Here is a 20,038-nt window from a genome sequence, read left to right as displayed (position 1 = left end):
GTTGCGGTCCCCTACTAGTTTTGTGTTATTTTCAATATCTTCTTTTAGGTTTGTTAATAGTGGCTTTATGAAGTTTGGTGCTCCTGTGTTGGGTGCACAGATATTTATAAGCGTTATTTCTTATTGATGGAGTGCCCCTTTGATCATTATATACTGCCCCTCTTTGTCTCTCTCTACCTGTCTTATCTTGAAGTCTACTTTGTCTGATATAAGTATTGTAACATCTGCTTTCTTTTGTTTGCCATTAGCTTGGAGTATCATCTTCCACCCCTTCACTCTGAGCCTGTGTTTGTCACTGGAGCTGAGATGTGTTTCCTGGAGGTGACAAATTGTTGGATATTGTTCTTTAATCCATCTTGCCACTCTGTGTCTTTTTATTGGAGAGTTCCATCCCTTTACATTGAGGGTGATTATTGATGTATGAGGGCTTAATGCTGTCATTATATCACTCGTTTTCTGGTTTCCCTGCATTTCCTTTGTTTCTTGTCCTGTGTGTTTTGGGCTACCCGTTGAATTTTGTAGTTTTTAAAGAAGTGTTTCTTTGTTTTCTCCTTATTTATTTTTTGTGTCTCTGTTCTGCTTTTTAGTTTAGTGGCTACCCTGAAGTTTGTATTCAGAATCTCGTGTATAAGACAGTCCATTTTCTGATGGCCTCTTATTTCCTTAGTCTAAACTGATTCAGTCCCTTTCCTCCTCCCTTCCTAAGTTATTTTTCTCATATCTTATTCCAACTTGTGAGTTTGTGGTTAAAGTGAGAAGATTGTCTTTGTTTTTGGTGTTTTCCTTCCCTTTAGCCTAATGCTATAGTTGAATGTTTGCTATCCTATTCTGGTTCTGTTTACCTATTTGTCTCCTTACCCTGTGTTTTGTGACCCCTTTCTCCCTTTTTTTCTTTTTTCAGGTATGAGGGCCTTCTTGAAGATTTCTTGTAGTGGGGATTTCGTGGCTACAAAGTCCCTTAGCTTTCGTTTGTCTGGGAAAAATTTAATTTCTCCCTCATATCTGAAGGATATTTTTGCTGGATACAGTATTCTTGGCTGAAGATTTTTATCTTTTAAAGTTTTGAATATGTCATTCCATTCTCTCCTAGCCTATAATGTTTCTGCAGAGAAATCTGCTGAGAGTCTGATAGGGGTTCCTTTGTAGGTTATTTTCTTCTGCCTTGCTGCCCTGAGTATTCTTTCTGTGTTATTTATTTTTCCCAGTTTTACTACTATATGCCTTGCAGTAGGTCTTTTCACATTGACAAATCTAGGAGATCTGGAAGCTTCCTCCACATATATTTCCCTCTCGTTCCCTAGATTTTGGAAGTTCTCTGCTATTATTTCTTTCTTTTTATTTCATGCTTTCTGCTTCATTCTCCTTCTCTTCACCTTCTTGAATACCTATAATTCTTATGTAGCATTTCCTCATTGAGTTGGATATTTCTTGGAGACTTTCTTCATTTCTTTTTAGTCTCAGTTCTCTCTCCTCCTCTGTCTGGAGCATTTCAACATGTCCATCTTCAAGTATGCTGATTTGCTCCTCTACAATGTCCACATGAGCATTCAGGGAATCCATATTTTGTTTTATCTCTTCCATTGTGTCTTTCATATCTAATATTTCTGATTGATTCTTCTTGATAGTTTCAATCTCTTTTGTGAAATAGCTCCTGAACTCGTTGAATTGTTTCTCTATATTCTCTTTTACTTAATTGAGTTTTCTGATGATAGCTATTTTGAATTCATTGTCATTTAGTTTATATATTTCTGTGTCCTCAGGACTGAGTTCTGAGTGCTTGTCATCTTCCCTCTGGTCTGGAGATTTGATAAAGTGCCTGACGCTGGAACGAAGGGTCTTTCCCATTCTGGTATTATTTGGTTGCAGTTACAGCCTATCACCACTGGGTGGGGGTCGAGATCCACGTATTCTGAGCCCTCTGCCTTCAGCAGAGATGGAATGGCACGGGTTGGGGGAGGGGCATTTTCGCCTGTGTGCAGTCTTGGGTTTCCTGATCAGCTCTCACTGTCTGGTCTCCTGGCGTCTTGCTTGATGAGGTCACCCTGTGTGACAGCTTTTGCACCATTAGAGGGCTTGCCTCTAGGCTGCAAGGGCCCTAGGGAGTCCTGGGTGATCCTGCAGATGCACGACCCCTCCCCAACTCCTTACCTCTTGGAGCCTCCCATGGCACTGATCCCAGTCTTTCGGGGAGGGAGTGAAGTTCTCCCTTATCCCATTCCAGCTCCTCCAAGAGGGGCTCTAGCCTCTCCACCCTCCACCATGTGGCTGCTGTGACTCTCTGAGGATTTTGTGCTCTTAGGGTATTTTCTTTTGGAATGTGGTTGCTCCTTTTTGTCATATGTTGGAAGGGAGAACGTCCCGGGCAAGTTCACTCTGCCATGATGCTGACGTCACTCCCAAAAAAAGATATACAGAGCATGAAGAAAGGCATAAAACTATTTTTATTCACAGATGACATGATTGTTTATATAGAAAATCTGAAAGAATCAACAAAAAACCCCCTGGAGCTAATAATCAGTTATAACAAGGTTGCAGGATACAAGAGCTTGGTGATATCAGCAACATGGCGGAATGAGCTGTTCCCTTTGTCTCTCCCCCACCAAATTACAACTAAACGGACTTCCATTAACCAACAGAGGATATCCAGGCAGCACAATAGGATGCCTGAGAGAACCACCCAGCTACACATCTGAAGGTGGTGGACTGGATCCCTGGGAAGCAGTGGAACTGGGTGAGCGCACCCCTCCCCATCTCCAGCAGCAGTGATCCAGGTTGCAGAGCCTCACACAGCAGCCAGCATGACCCTAAGAGGAGGTGGAGACAGCCCAGCTTGCATGAGAACACTATTGCAGGTAATCCAGCCTACAGGAACACCCACCATGCTGCAGCAGCCCTGTCAGTGGGAACACTCCCCACCAAGGGCCACGGCTTAGCCTCTGTGAAGGAGCCCCGTCCACCAAGCACAGCAGCCGGCATGAGTGTAAGCAGAGGCAGGGGCAGTCTGGTGTGCACATGAACACCTTCAGAGGGGTAGCCCACCATGCACGAGCACTCCCTGCATACTGGCAGCCCTGCCAGTGAGAAAACTCCCCACCAAGTGACCTCAGATCGGCCCCCATGAAGGGGCCCTACTCAAAAAGCACAGGGGCCAGCATGACTGTAAGAGAAGGCTGGAGAAGCCCAGTATGAACACCTTCAGAGGGGTAGCCCAGCCTGTGTGAGTGCCTACTGTGCCCCAGCAGCCCTGCCAGTGGGTATGCTCCCCAGTGAGTGGCCTCAGCTCAGTCCCTGTGACAGTATCCAGCACAGTGCTGGCCCATGCCTGCACAACCCACACACTGAGCACAGATGCCATGCCCCCACAAGAGCAACTCACTGAGCAGCTGTGGCCAGCCATGTAAATGCAAAGCAGCCATACCTGTACAACATTCAGCAGATGAGACAGGATCAGAAAAACAGCTCCTGCCTCCTCTCAGCAGTGGCAGATGGAACCTGTGACCACATACTACCACAAAAGTCCTGGCAAAGGATCAGTTCATCAAAGACCATGAAGGCTACAGTAATACTTCAGAGCAGAAGGAAAATGACAAGTCTCCAGAAACCAATCCTGAAGTCACAGAAATCTACAATCTAAATGACAGAGAATTCAAAATAGTTGGCATAAAGAAACTCCATGAGTTACAAGAAAACTCACACAGTTCAATGAGCTCTGGAATAGAATTAATGAACAGAAGGAATACTTCACTAAAGAGATTGAAACTCTAAAAAAAAAAAAAAGAGAAATTCCAATATGAAGAACACAATTAATGAGATAAAACATAATCTAGAATCCTTAAAAAATAGAGGTGATGTTATAAGGGAGAGAATTAATGATTTAGAGGACAGAAATACAGAAATGCTTCAGATGGAGAAGGAGAGAGAACTAAGATTTTTCAAAAATAAAGGAATTCTTCAAGAAATATCTGATTCAATTAGGAAAAGGTCTATAAGGCTTATAGGTATTCCAGAGGTAGAAAGGAGCAGAGAGCTTCTTCAAAGAAACAATAGCTGAGAACTTCCCAAACCTGGGTAAGGAACTGGACTTACAAGTACATGAAGCCAATATAACTCCTAATTACATTAATGCAAAAAGACCTTCTCCAAGGCATATAATAGAAAAACTGGCAAAAGTCAACAACAAAAAAAGTATTTAGGGCAGCAAGGAAGAAGAAAATAATCTTCAAAGGAACGCCTGTCAGGCTTTTAGCAGATTTCTCAGCAGAAAGCTTACCAGCTAGGACAGAATGGAATGACATATTCAAAATACCGAAAGACAAAAACTTTCAGCCAAGAATACTTTATTCAGTGAAACTATCCTTCAGATATGATGGAGACATAAAAGCTTTCCCAGATAAACAAAAGCTGAGGGAGTTCATCACCACTAGACCTCCCTTACAAGAAATGATGAAGGAAGCCCTCATAGCCAAAACAAAAAAGGAAAAGTTTTACAAAGCTTTGAGCAAGGAGATACACAAAATCAGAAAATTGCAGCTCTCTATCAGAAAAGGTTAGCAAACACTTAATTATAATGTAAAAGATAAAGGGAAGTAAAGCATCAAAAATAACTATAAATACTTCAATTTAGTCACAAACTCACAACAGAAAATAGATAATTTGTGACAAAAATAACTCAGAAGGGGAAGTGGAAAGGGATGGAGCCTGCCTAGGCTACTGGAGATAAGAAGCTATCGGAAAATGGACTATCTCATCTATGAGATCTTTTATACAAACCTCATGGTAACCACTGAACAAAAAATCAGAGAAGAGCCACAAATCATAAATAAAGAGAAAACTGATAAAACCATCACAGAAAACCACCAAACTGAAAAGGCATTCAGAAACACAAAGGAAGAGAAACAATGGGAATATATAACCACCAGAAAACAAGAGATAAAATGGCAGTATTAAGCGCTTGTATATCAATAATCACTCTAAATGTGAATGAATTGAATTATCCAATCAAAAGACACAGAGTGGCTAGATGGATTAAAAAACAAGACCCAACAATACGCTGCCTCCAGGAAACATCTCTCAGCTCTAAAGACAAACAGAGGCTCAGAGTGAAGGGATGGAAGATGATACTCCAAGCAAATGTGAAAAAAAGAAAGCAGGCATTGCCATACTTAGATCAGACAAAGCAGACTTCAAGACAAAAAAGACAATGAGAGACAAAGAGAGGCAGTATATAATGATAAAAGGGACATTCCACCAAGAGGACATAACACTTATGAATATATATGCGTCTAACACAGGGGCACCAAAATATATAAAGCAACTATTAACAGACCTAAAGGGAGAAATTGACAGCAACACAATAACAGTAGGGGACCTTAACACCCCACTTACCTGAATGGATAGACCATCTGGACAGAAAGTCAACAAGGAAATAATGGACTTGAAACACTAGAAGAGATGGATTTAATAGATATATTTGGAACAGTCCGTCCACAACCAGCAGAATACACCTTCTCAAGTGCAATGGAACAGTCTCAAAGATAGACTACATAAACAAAGCAAGCTTCAAAAAAGTTAAGAAGATTGAAATCAAATCAAGCATATTTTCTTACCACAGTGCTATGAAACTAGAAATCAATTACAAAAAAAAGATGAGAAAGTCATAAACACGTGGAGACTAAACAACATGCTACTGAACAATTATTGGATCAATGAAGAAATAAAGGAAAAATAAAAAATACCTGAAGACATGAAAATGAAAATACAACATACCACCTCTTATGGCATGCAACAAAAGTGGTTCTAAGAGGGAAATTTAAAGCAGTACAGGTCCACCACAATAAACAAGAAAAATCTCAAATAAGTAATTTTAAACTACACCTAACAGAACTGGACAAAGAAGAAACAAAGCCCAAAGTCAGCAGAAGCAGGGAAATGATAAAAATTAGAGCAGAAATAAATGAAATAGAGGCTAAAAAAAAAACAGTAGAAAGGATCAATGAAACCAAGAGCTGTTTCTTTGAGAAGATAAACAAAATTGACAAACCCTTAGCCAGACTTACTAAGAAAAAAAGAGAGAAGTCTCAAATAAATAAAATTAAAAATGAAAGAGGATAAATTACAATGGATATCACAGAAATACAAAGGATTATAAGAGAATACTATTAAAAATTATATGCCAACAAATTGGACAACCTAGAAGACAAGGATAAATTCTTAGACTCATACAACCTCCCAAAATTGAATCAAGAAGACATAGGGAATCTGAATAGACTAGTTACAAGTAAAGAGATTGAAGCAGTAATCAAAAACCTCCCAAAAAACAAAAGTCCAAGACCAGAAGGCTTCTCTGGAGAATTCTACCAAACATTTAAAGAAGATTTAATATGTAACCTTCTCAAACTATTCCAAAAAATTGAAGAAGATGGAATGCTTCCTAACTCATTCTATGAGGTCAACATTACCCTGATAACAAAACTAGACAAGAACAACACAAAGAAGGAAAATTACAGGCCAATATCACTGATGAACATAGATGCAAAAATTCTCAACAAAATATTGGCAAACCTAATACAGCAATGCATTAAAAGGATCACACACCACCATCAAGTGGGATTTATACCAGGGACACAGGAATGGTTCAACATCTGCAAATCAAACAATGTGATACACCACATTTACACAGTGAGGATAAAAATCACATGATCATCTCAATAGATGCAGAGAAAGCATTTGACAAGATCCAACATCCATTTATGATAAAAACTCTCAGTAAAATGAGTACAGAAGGAAAGTACCTCAACATAATAAAGGCCATATATGACAAACCCACTGCCAACATCATACTCAATGGTAAAAAAATGAAAGCCATCCCTCTGAGAACAGGAACAAGACAAGGGTGCCCACTCTCACCACTCTTATTCAACATAGTACTGGAGGTTTTAGCCAGAGCAATTAGGCAAGAAAAAGAAATAAAAGGTACCCAAATTGGAAAGGAAGAAGTGAAACTCTTGCTCTTTGCAGACAACATGATTCTATATATAGATTACCCTAAAGAATCCACCAGAAAACTATTAGAAATAATCAACAACTACAGCAAAGTGGCAGGGTACAAAATCAACTTGCAAAAATCAGTTGCATTTCTACATATAAACAACAGTCTAGCAGAAAGAGAAGTCAAGAATACAATCCCATTTACAATCACCACTAAAAGAATACAGTATCTAGGAATAAATTTAACCAAGAAGGTGAAAGACCTATACACTGAAAATAATAAGACATTATTGAAAGAAATCGAAGAAGACATAAAGAAATGGAAATATATTTCATGCTCATGGATTGGAAGACTAAACATAGTTAAAATGTCCATATTACCTAAAGCAATTTACTGATTCAATGCAATCTCCATCAGAATCCCAATAACATTCTTCATAGAAATAGAACAAAGAATCCTAAAATTTATATGGAACAACAAAAGCCCCTGAATAGCCAAAGCAATCCTTAGAAAAAAGAACAAAGTTGGAGGCATCACAATCCTTGACTTCGAAATATACTACAAAGCTATAGTGATCAAAATATCATGGTACTGGCACAAAAACAGACACACACATCAATGGAACTGAATTGAAAGCCCAGAAATAAAACCACACATCTATGGACAACTAATGTTCAACAAAGGAGCCAAGAACATACAATGGAGAAAGGAAAGTCTCTTCAATAAATTTTATTTGCTGGGAAAACTGGACCGCCACATGCAAAAGAATGAAAGTAGACCATTATCTTACACCATACACAAAAATTAACTCAAAATGGATTAAAGACTTGAATGTAAGACCTGAAACCATAAAACTCCTAGAAGAAAATATACGCAGTACACTCTTTGACATCAGTCTTTGCAGTATCTTTTCGAATGCCATGTCTACTCAGGCAAGGGAAACAAAAGAAAAAATAAACAAATGGGACTTCATCAGACTAAAAAGCTTCTGCAAGGCAAAGCAAACTAGGAACAAAATGAAAAAACAACCAACTAACTGGGAGAAAGTATTTGTAAATCATATATCTGACAAGGGGTTAATTTACAAAATATATAAAAAACTCATATAACTCAACAACAAAAAACAAACAATCTAATAAAAAAAATGAGCAGAGGATATGAACAGATATTTTTCCAAAGAAGATTTACAGATGGTCAACAGGCACATGAAAAGACATTCAATATCACTAATTATTAGGGAAATGCAAATCAAAACTACAATGTGGTATCACCTTACACTGGTCAGAATGGCTATAGTTACCAAGACAAAAAATAACAAATGCTGGAGAGGGTATGGAGAAAAGGGAACCCTCACACGCTGCTAGTAGCACTGCAAACTGGTGCAGCCACTACGGAAAACACTATGGAGATTTCTCAAAAAATTGAAAATAGAAATACCATACGATTGAGCTATCCCACTACTGTGTATATTTATCCAAATAACTTGAAATCAACAATTTAAAGAGATTTATGCACCCCTATGTTCATTGCATCATCATTCACAATAGCCAATACGTGGAAGCAACCCAAGTGCCCATGAACTGATGATTAGATAGAGAAGATGTGGTATATATACACAATGGAATACTACTCAGCCATAAAAAAGACAAAACCATCCCATTCACAACAACATGGATAGACCTTGAACATATGATGTTAAGTGAAATAAGCCAGACAGAGAAAGACAAACACCATATGATTTCACTCATATGTGGAAAGTAAACAAACACATGGATAAAAAGAACAGATTAGTGGTTACCAGAGGGGAAGGGGTGAGGGGTGGGCGAAAGTGGTGAAGGGGCACATGTGTATGGTGACAGATAAAAACGAGTCTATTGGTGGTAAGCATGATGCAGTCTATACAGAAACTGATATATAATAATGTACACCTGAAATTACAAAGCTTATAAACCAATATGATTTCAATAAAATAACTGGAAAAAAAAAGAAATGTAAAGGACTTGGAATAGCCAAAACAATTGAAAAAAGAAAAACAAAGTTAGAGAGCTAACACTATCTGATTTCAAGAATTATTACAGTGCCACATTATTCAATACTGTATGATACTGGCATAAAAGAGACAAGTAGATCAATGGAACAGTATAGAAAATCCAGACACAAACCCATACACACACACACACACACACACACACACACACATATATATACACATGAATAACTGTTTTTCAACAAAGGTATGAATGCAATACAGTGGAGAAAGAATTGTCTTTCAACAAATGGTGCTAGAATAATTAAATGTCCATATGCAAAAAAATTAAGTTGAATCCATATTTCACATCACATACAAAACTTAACTCACAGACATGTATAAAACTTTAAACTATAAAATTTCTAGAAGAAAACATAGGTGAAAATCTTTGTGACCTTGGGTTAGGCAAAGATTTCTTAGATATGAAAACAAAGGCACTCTCCATTAAAAAAAAAATTGACAAGTTGAACTTCATCAAAGCTAAAAACTTATGTTTTTCAAATGATAGTTTCACAGGAAACTACATATTGTAGGATTTCATTTATACGGAATGCCCAGAAAAGGCAACTCTAGAGACAGGAAGTAGATTAGTATTTGGCTGGGACCGGTGGTGAGAACAGGGCTTAAGTGTAAGTGGGCATGAGGGATCTTACAGGGGGATGAAAATGTTCTAAAACTAACATATGGTGATGACTATACTACTCCATAAATCTACTAAAAATCACTGAATTGTAAACTTGAAATGGGTGAATTTTATGACTTGTAAAATATACCACAAAAAGTTTGTTTCTTCATTTTTTTAAAAAGATAGTGGAATGGATGAAAAGACAAGGTTCAGACTGGGAAAATGTCTCTCAAAGTATATATCTGGTAAAGGATTTGCATCCAGATTATATAAAAAACTCAAAATCTACAATAAGAAAATCAAGCAATTTTTTAAAATGGGCAAAAGATTCGAACAGATACATCACCAAAGAAGATATACAAATGGAAAAAAAAAAAAAAAAAAATGAAAATGTCATCAATATCATTAGTCATTAGGGAAATGCAAATTAAAACCATAATAAGATATCACTTCATACCTATTAGAATGGTTAAGATTAAAAGACTGACCATACTAAATGTTGAATGTAGAGAAAGTACAACTCTCAAACACTGTTGGTATAAATGTAAAATGGTACAATCACTTTGGAAAACAGTGGCAATTTCCACTCCTAACTATTTACCCAAGAGAAAAGGAAATATACATTCATACTGTTAAAGAAAAAATTATTCTGATACTTGTTAAAACAATAAGGAATACTTTATTCAAGACTATTGCAACAGAGCAGAGAGACCAGGCTCAATTCCAAATACAGTAAAGGCAGTTGGGGATTTATAGCCAATGAGCAGAGTAAGGGCATCAGTGGTTAGGAAATTACATCAAGGGTAAGGGGATTCTTGCTAAACTGACCTGTGATATTGTGATTTATAGCAGGAAATATATAGTTGTTCTTCATGACTGTTTCTGGCACAGAGCTCCTAAAACCTCTGGAATTTCCTAAGGGATGAAAGCAAGGAAGGTGTCTTTTGCTATGTTAATGAAGTCACCTTCGGACTGCACCTAAGGATGAGGACTGGTTGCCCAGGGAACCAACCATGTGATTAGAGGGTTGGAACTTTCAGGCCCACCTCTGAACTCCAGGGAGGGAAAAGGGACTGGAGACTGAATCAATAGCCAATAGTCAACGACTTAATCAATCATACCTATGTAACAAAGCCTCCATAAAAAAAGCCTCCAAAAGGACAGGGTTTGGAGAGCTTCTGGGTTGGTGAACACGTGGAGATTTGGGGATAGTGGAATGTTGGGAGAAAGCATGCAAGTTCCGTGCCCTTTCACCATAGTTTGCCTTATGCATCTCTTCCATCTGTCTGTTCCTGAATTATATCCTTTTATAATAAACCGGTAATCCAGTAATTAAAATGTTTCTCTGAGTTCTGTGAGCCGCTCTAGCAAATTAATGGAACTGAAGGAGGGGGAATCTCCAATCGGTAGCCAGTCAGTCAGAAGCACAGGTAACAACCTGGGCTTGTGATTGTCATTGAAGTGAGGGGTGGTCTTCTGGGAACTGAGCCCTTTACCTTTGGAATCTGATACTATCTCTGGGTAGACAGTGTCAGAATTGAGTTGAATTCTAGGACACCCAGCTGGTCTCTGGAGCATTGCTTGTTGGAGGTGTGGAGAAATTGCCTCCTCTACACACACACATGTTATTGGGTCTAGGAACCCAATTAGACCTAATAGGACAAGGTGCTAAAGGCAGGCCAGGGTAATAAGATATCGGGATGGAAGATTCTCTCTAAAGTGACTTCACAGAATTCTTGCTAAAACTGTACTCAGCAAGTCCCAGTTTAACGCCTAGGTGAGAAGAGGGCTCAAAGGATGCTAACTAAAGTTTGATCGAGGAGAGAGTCCTTGTCAATACAAATACTTGTACATGAATAGCAACTAAGCAACCCAAATGTCCAAAAACAGGTGAATGGATAAACAAATTTTGGTGTACCATACAATGAAATACTACTTAGCAATAAAAAGGAACAAACTACTGATACACTCAGCAACATAAATGAATCTCAGAAAAATTATGCTGAGTGAAAGAAGCCAGACCAAAAAAGATCTCTCTCTCTGTCTGTCTCTCATGACTCCAAACTCTAGAAAATGTAACCCAATCTATAATGACAGTAACTAAATCAGTAGTTGTTTGTGGGGCAGGGGCAGGAAGAAAGAAATTATAAAATGGGAGGAGGAAACTTTTGGTGATGGATATTTTTGATACCAGTCTAGGATAAAGCTGACATGAGGGAAGCTATACTGTAACTCAGAATGACCTCTGACTAATTCACTCACACTGTATATGTTTTACCTTGCACATAGCCTAGGAAATAAATAGCTTCATTCTGGGAAACGTGCACACTCTGTAGATTTTATAATCCTGGCCAATGCATGTACTCCCTGTAGTGATAGGTGATGACGTTGTTCTTTGGAGTTTCTTAGGAATATGATGACCTCCTCAGAGAAGAACTTCTATGCTGGTATCCATCATCGATAACTGAAAGATCTGGTTTGGTGTTTCTGGTCACTCATGCCAGATGGCTAACATACCTGACCTCTCCTTCATAGCCCATTAGCCCTGTATAACTGCTTAAACTTTGTGCTTGTTTATGATGGTCTTTGGGACATGAGTCCACCGTCTTTCAATTTTATTGACTAACTGAATAAATTCCTTTCTCAAGCACAGACTCATCTTGCAATTGATTGGCTTCAAGATTGCAGTGTGTAGAACGAGCCCTTGCTCGGTTACATTTTCCCTATCTTGATTATGGGGGTGGTTTCAAAGGTGCATATGTACATAAAGACTTTCAAATTTTACACTTTAAATATATGCAGTTTATTGCATGTCAATTATACCTCAGTAAAGATTCTTTTTAAAAAAGTAATAGTTTCCACTTTCAACTGGGCTCTCAACAACGTGCTATAATCGTGTTCCCTAGCTCTTCCATTCCCCCAAACTCCTGTTTCAAACTATTTTTACTTTCCTTAAGCCTCTTATCCTACATTTTCTCTCTCTCTCTCTCTCTCTCTCACTCTCGCTCTCAGGAGATTATCCCTCTAACTGCCTCTAGTCTCAGCCTTTCACAATCTGTTCTCCACCACTGGAGCCAGAATAAACTTTTCACAAGAATATCTGATATCATCTTCTGTTTATAATTCTTTATTGGCACCCCTCAGGAAAAAATCCAAATTTTCACATGGATTATGAGACCTTTTATGATTTTGGCCCTTGTTTATCTTTATAATCTCATCTCCAGCTTTCTCCTCACCAGCTGGATCCCCACCCTTATCCCAGGTCACACTGAAAAGGTCCAGCTACCCTGAGCCACTACATATCTCTAAAGTACTGCCTCTCTATTTTTTTTCTCTCTGTCTTACTCTGTCTTTCTGCCCCTACTGCCCTTCTTTCTGGCCCTTTCTCTCTTCCCTCCTCTTTTTTGTTCTTCTCTCTTTTTCTGCTCATCCCCTCTCTCTACTCCCACCCCCAATGGCTCTTAGAGTCATGAGTTTTATGTCTTTTGAATTAATGGAGCATAGCACTTCCATATATTCATCCTAATATAATGAGGTTGGTGACTACAATTTATATGTACAAACAAAAATTGAATTTTGGATCAAGTAGGATACTACTGTTTCTTCTAGTTGTTTAATACCCCCAAGTCCTGATGATACAAAGCGTTTTGGCTGTGGCAGCCTAATATCCTTTATTTAGAATTGTGACTGATACTTACTCCACATGTGGATGATATTAGCCTTAACTGAATTACAGGTTTCTTAAAGTATCTCATATACAAAGTATCTCATATAACAGTAATTATTTCTTTTAGTAATTAAAGGAAAAATGGAAAATACTACCTCATTTGAAGCATTTTCTTGCAAACTTGACCCAGAAACAATTTCATTTGAATTAACATATTTGCTGACATTTGGAAATAGTTCTTCAAAAGATGCTTTTTGCACTGAGGACAAATCAATCTATAAAAGAATATATTACTCTTTTGTAGAAGTTAAATGTTGCAAAAACAATTATTTTTAAGTAATTAAAGGAAAGTTGAAATACTGTCTCATTAGAAGCATTTTCTTGTGAGCTTGACATACCAACAATTTTATCTGAATTAATATAATTGCTAATATTTGGAAATAATTCTTCAAAAGACACATGTTTGGGGACAAATCAATCTATAAAGAAGATTATAATGCTCTTTAGCTTTAAAGTTCTTTTTTAAATAGGAATTTTTGTTTGTTACAGTATTATGTAATTTTTTCCTATTCATTCATCCAATTAATATTTATTAAGCACTTACTAAATGAGATTCATCTACCCAGCAACCACACCTCCTGGAATAATTTCCCCTGCTCTTCCCTTCAACATCAGCCTTCCCCAGTGTTCTGCGCTTGCTGTATTCTTGCCCACAAATTGAACACCAGAGATTTAAAAATCTCTGGCTCTAGCAAAGAACTCTTTCTTGAGCACCATATCCACATCACTATCGAGTTACTGAAATCACCACATATTTCTATATTGAACTGAAAATATTTAAAACCAGACTCATGATCCATAATCTTTAGGTTGGGATTCCAAGAAGCTCTGTCATGTTGACCAGCTAGACCTGACTAGAGTAATCTGGCCTGAACCTAGGCTAGACCACATGCATGGGTGCTCAAAATGGATTATCAGCTGTGCAGGGTGGGGAGTGGGCAGGTGTCTACCCTTGCCTAGCTCCTCTTTCTCTTAGGAGGACAGAACAACTTCTCACCTACTCACTTGTATCTTAGAACAGTGTCAGAAAGGCCACATTAAAGTGAGACCCAGGAAAATTAAAATCTCCCAAAGTTCTGGAGTTAACCAGCCTTATTTAGAGGTGGCCAGCCAAGGACTGACAGCTTGTAATTGAAGGGGATATACATGCTTCATTTGGTGGGAGCAAGCTGTGGAATGCACCAAAGGGCAATCAGTCTCAGACTCATTTGGTAAGAAAATACAGACTTTAAAATGTCAAGAACATTAAATGTTCTCAAAAGTATTTTTACTTATTAAAAGATACTAGAGGGACTAGCCTGGTGGCACAGTGGTTAATTTCGCACATTAAGCTTAGGTGGCCCGGGGTTTGCCGGTTTGGATCCTGGGTGTGGACATGGCACCGCTTGGCAAGCCATGCTGTGTTAGGCGTCCCACATATAAAGTAGAGGAAGATGGGCATGGATGTCAGCTCAGGGCCAGTCTTCCTCAGCAAAAAGAGGAGGATTGGCAGCAGATGTTAGCTCAGGGCTAATCTTCCTCAAAAAAAAAATAAAAATAAAAAAACAAGAGATACTAGAATTTACCCACAAAATGGGAGAAAATATTTGTAAACCATATATCTGATAAGGGTCTAGTATCTAGAATATATAAAGAACTCTTACAACTCAACAATAAAAAGACAAATAACCTAATTTAAAAATAAGCAAAGGATCTAAGTAGACATTTCTTTGAAGAAGATAAACAAATGGCCAATAAGTGCAAAATCACAATGAGGTACCACTTCACACCTAAAAAGATGGATGATAATAAGTGTTGGTGAGCATATGGACAAATCAAAGCATATATATGATGCTGCTGGGAGTGTAAAATGGTTTTATTACCTTGGAAAACATCTAGCAGTTCCTCTAATACTTAACCATAGAGCTACCATATAACCCAGCAATTTTACTCCTAGGTACATACTCAAGAGAAATGAAAACATATATCCACACCAAGGCTTGTAGCTGAATGTTTATGGAAGCATTATTCATAATAGTCAAAAGGTGGAAACAACCCAAATGGCCTTCAACACAATGAAATATTATTCAGCCACAAAAAGGAAAGAAGCACTTATATATGCTACAATATGGATGAACCTTGAAAACATTATGCTAAATGAAAGAATGCAATCACAGAAGACCACATATTATATGATTCCATTCATATAAAATGTCCAGAAATTTATAGAGATGGAAAGTATATTAGTGGTTGCTTAGGGCTAGATAGTGGGATGGAGGAATAAGGGAGTAAAAGCTAAAGAGTATGGGGTTTCTCTCTTTTTTTTATTTTGGTGAGGAAGGCTGGCCCTCAGCTAATATCTGTTGCCAATCTTCCTCTTTTTGCTTGAGGAAGGTTGTCACTGAGCTAACATCTGTGGCAACCTTCCTCTATTTTGTATGTGGGATGCCACCACAGCATGACTTGATGAGCAGTGCACAGGTCTGCGCCCAGGATCCGAACTGGCGATCCTTGGGCCGCCAAAGCAGAGCACACAAACCCAACCATTATGTCACCGGGATAGCCCCTGGGGTTTCCTTTTGAGGTGATAAAAATGTTCTAAAAGTAACTGTGGTGATGACTGCACAACTCTGTGGATATAAAACAACCACTGAATTTTACACTCTAAATAGGTGAATTGTATGTATGCAAATTATATCTCAACAAAGCTGTTTTCAAAAAGCCCACTACAAAAAAAGTATTAAACATACAGTTACCATTTGACCCAGCAATTCTAATTCCATTTCCAGGTATATACCCAAGAAAACTGAAAACATAATTGACACAAAAACTTGTACATGTATGCTCATAGCAATCTTATTCATCCAAATGCCCATAAACTGATGACTTAGTAGATAAAATTGGTATATCCTTATTATGTGATATTATTCAGCCATAAATAACAAAGTACTAATACATCTTATAACATGGATGAACTTTGAAAACATTATGCTAAGTGGAAGTAGCCAGACACAAAAGGCCACATATCATATGATTCCATTTATATGAAATAGCCAGAATAAAGTAGAGACAGAAAGTAGATTAGTAGTTTCTAGGAACTGGAGGGTGAGAGGGGGTGAATGGTAAGTAACTGCTAATAGAGTGGTAAAAAATGTTCTTCAATTAGATTGTAGCGATGGTGGCACAACCTTATGAATATGCTAAAAAACACTGAATTCACACTCTAGCATGGTAGATTTTATAAAATGTGGATTATAGCTCAATTGTTTAAAGATGTTGGTATTCATAAAATAGTCACTAAATTAGTTTTTCTGGGGAAAAAACTCAGTCTGAAATATTTATTCCCCTTCCATACATTTTAACCCCAAATATTAAGTAAAAATGCACAAAAAATGAAACACTCATTTTCTGGAAAAAGTACTAACTTTTAGAACACTGAAAAGACTGTGAGCAGAGTGTTAACAGAACACTTTTACCTAGCTTGAGAAATGGATCTTTGGGGGCTGGCCCCATGGGCGAGTGGTTAAGTTCACGTGACCCATTTCAGTGCCCCAGGGTTCACCAGTTTAGATCCCGGGTATGGACCTACACACCGCTCATCAAGCCATGCTGTGGCAGCATCCCACATGGAGGAACTAGAATGACTTGCAACTAAAACACACAACTATGTACTGGGGTTTTAGGGAGAAGGAAAAAAAAAAAGAGGAAGATTGACAACAGATGTTAGCTCAGGGCCACTCTTCCTCACAAAAAAGAAAGAAAGAAAGAAAGCCAAGGAGAGCAGAGATTTAAAAAAACAAAACAAAACTTATCTTTGGTTAACTTTCTAGCTCTGTTCCACTAGGAACCTGATAAAGGTAAGAAAGTCAACTGTGTCACCAGACAACATTGCTTATGGTAAAAATGATGATTGTACCTGGAGGGGGAGAAGTTATAAATGCGCTCTAAATAAATGATAAATGCATTATAACTAAATAAATACTATAAAAAGCCCCATACTTTGGGTTTCCTTGATTCTTGTAATTAGGCATGTCCCTTGTGGGGGCCTGGGAAGCTATGTATGTGTTATTAAAAAGACATTGGATCTCTCAATGGACAAAAACTGAAAACCATCCCTCTGAGGACAGGAACAAGACAAGAGTGCCCACTTTCACCACTCCTATTCAACATAGTACTGGAGGTGTTGGCCAGAGCAATTTGGCAGGAAAAAGAAATAAAAGGAATCCAAATAGGTAATGAAGAAGTAAAACTCTCACTGTTTGCAGATGACATGATCTTATATATAGAAAACCCCAAAGAATCCATAGAAAAACTATTAGAAATAATCAACAACTACAGCAAAGTAGCAGGGTATAAAATCAACATACATAAATCAGTAGCATTTTTATATACTAACAATGAACTAACAGAAAAAGAACTCAAGAACTCAATCCCATTCACAATCGCAACGAAAAGAATAAAATACCTTGGGATAAACTTAACCAAGGAAGTGAAGGATCTATACAATGAAAACTACAAGACTTTCTTGAAAGAAATTGATGATGACATAAAGAGATGGAAAGACATTCCTTGCACATGGATTGGAAGAATAAACATAGTTAAAATGTCCATACTACCTAAAGCAATCTACAGATTCAATGCTATCCCAATCAGAATCCCAAGAACATTCTTCACAGAAATTGAACAAAGAATCCTAAAATTCATATGGGTCAACAAAAGACCGCGAATTGCTAAAGCAATCCTGAGCAAGAAAAACAAAGCTGATGGAATCACAATCCCCGATTTCAAAACATACTACAAAGCTACAGTGATCAAAACAGCATGGTACTGGTACAAAAACAGGTCCACAGATCAACGGAACAGAATTGAAAGCCCAGAGATAAAACCACACATCTATGGACAGATAATCTTCGACAAAGGAGCAGAGGGCCTACAATAGAGAAAAGAAAGTCTCTTCAACAAATGGTGCTGGGAAAACTGGACAGCCACATGCAAAAGATTGAAAATTGACCATTCTTTTTCACCACACACCAAAATAAACTCAAAATGGATCAAAGACCTAAAGATTAGGCCTGAAACAATAAGTCTTCTGGAAGAGAATATAGGCAGTACACTCTTTGACATCAGTTTCAAAAGAATCTTTTCAGACACTATAACTCCTCAGTTGAGGGAAACAATAGAAAGAATAAACAAATGGGACTTCATCAGACTAAAGAGCTTCTTCAAGGCAAGGGAAAACAGGATTGAAACAAAAAAACAGCTCACTAATTGGGAAAAAATATTTACAAGCCACTTATCTGACAAAGGGTTAATCTCCATAATATACAAAGAACTCACACTGCTTAACAACAAAAAAACAAGCAACCCGATCAAAAAATGGGCAGAGGACATGAACAGACATTTCTCAAAAGAAGATATGAATATGGCCAATAGACACATGAAAAGATGTTCATCATCGCTAATCATCAGGGAAATGCAAATCAAAACTACACTAAGATATCACCTTACACCCGTTAGATTGGCAAAAACATCCAAAACCAAGAGCGACAAATGTTGGAGAGGTTGTGGAGAAAAAGGAACCCTCATACACTGTTGGTGGGAATGCAAACTGGTACAGCCACTATGGAAAACAGTATGGAGATTTCTCAAAAAGTTAAAAATAGAAATACCCTATGACCCAGCCATCCCATTACTGGGTATCTATCCTAAGAACCTGAAATCAGAAATCCCAAGAGTCCCTTGCACCCCTATGTTCATCGCAGCATTATTTACAATAGCCAAGACGTGGAACCAACCTACATGCCCAGAAACTCATGATTGGATAAAGAAGATATGGTATATATACACAATGGAATACTACTCAGCCATAAAAAAAGACAAAATTGGCCCATTCGCAGCAACGTGGATGGACCTCAAGGGTATTATGTTATGCGAAATAAGCCAGTCAGAGAAAGACGAACTCTATATGACTCCACTCATAGGTGGAAGTTTATATATTGAAAAGGAGATCTGATCAGTGGTTACCAAGGAAAAGGGGGAGTGGAGGGAGGGCACAAAGGGGGAAGTGGTGTACCCACAACATGACTAACAATAATGTACAACTGAAATCTCACAAGGTTGTAATCTATCATAACATTAATAATAATAAAAAAAAAGACATTGGATCTCATCTCCTTGTACCTGAGCTGTCCCCAGACTGCTATATAAGCTGCTACATGGCCTCGTATGAGGACTGCTTCCCCAGAAGGGAACACCTGATTCTGACCTGCTTGCAAGCTGTATTCCTGTTGTTCACTTGAACCTAAGAAGAACCTGGTTGGGTTTGAGCTAAATTATAAAACTCTTAGAAGAAAACAGAGGGGGGAAACTTCATGACATTGGGTGTCACACTGATTTCTTGCATATGACACCAAAAACACAGGTAACAAAGGAAAAAAATAGATAAATTTGACTACATAAAAAATAATCATTTTTGTGCATCAAAGGACTCTATCAACAGAATTAAAAGGTAACCCACAGAATGGGACAAAATATTTGCAAACCATATATCTGATAAGAGTTTAATATCCAGAATATATAAAGAAGTCCTACAACTCAACAACAACAAAAATAAACAACCTGATTTTAAAAATAGGCAAAGGACTTAAACAGTCATTTCTCAAAAGATACACAAATGGCCAATAAGTATGT

At 37.9% G+C, this 20,038-nt stretch overlaps 1 protein-coding gene across 1 annotated transcript in view; it reads right to left on the bottom strand.

Moving 5' to 3' along the window:
- The window catches only part of MEIKIN (meiotic kinetochore factor), a 91,831-nt gene that overhangs the window by 31,696 nt on the left and 40,097 nt on the right, over positions 1 to 20,038 (bottom strand). Inside the window, exon 11 of the mRNA XM_046667793.1 lies at positions 13,465 to 13,584. Coding sequence (XP_046523749.1) covers positions 13,465 to 13,584 — 120 coding nt within the window. The remainder of the gene's footprint in view (positions 1 to 13,464; positions 13,585 to 20,038) is intronic.

The sequence above is a fragment of the Equus quagga genome, chromosome 7, assembly GCF_021613505.1.
Source record: "Equus quagga isolate Etosha38 chromosome 7, UCLA_HA_Equagga_1.0, whole genome shotgun sequence".
Classification (NCBI taxonomy): Eukaryota; Metazoa; Chordata; class Mammalia; order Perissodactyla; family Equidae; genus Equus; species Equus quagga.
Note: the sequence above shows the minus strand (reverse complement) of the source record. Positions and strands in the feature narration are given on the sequence as shown.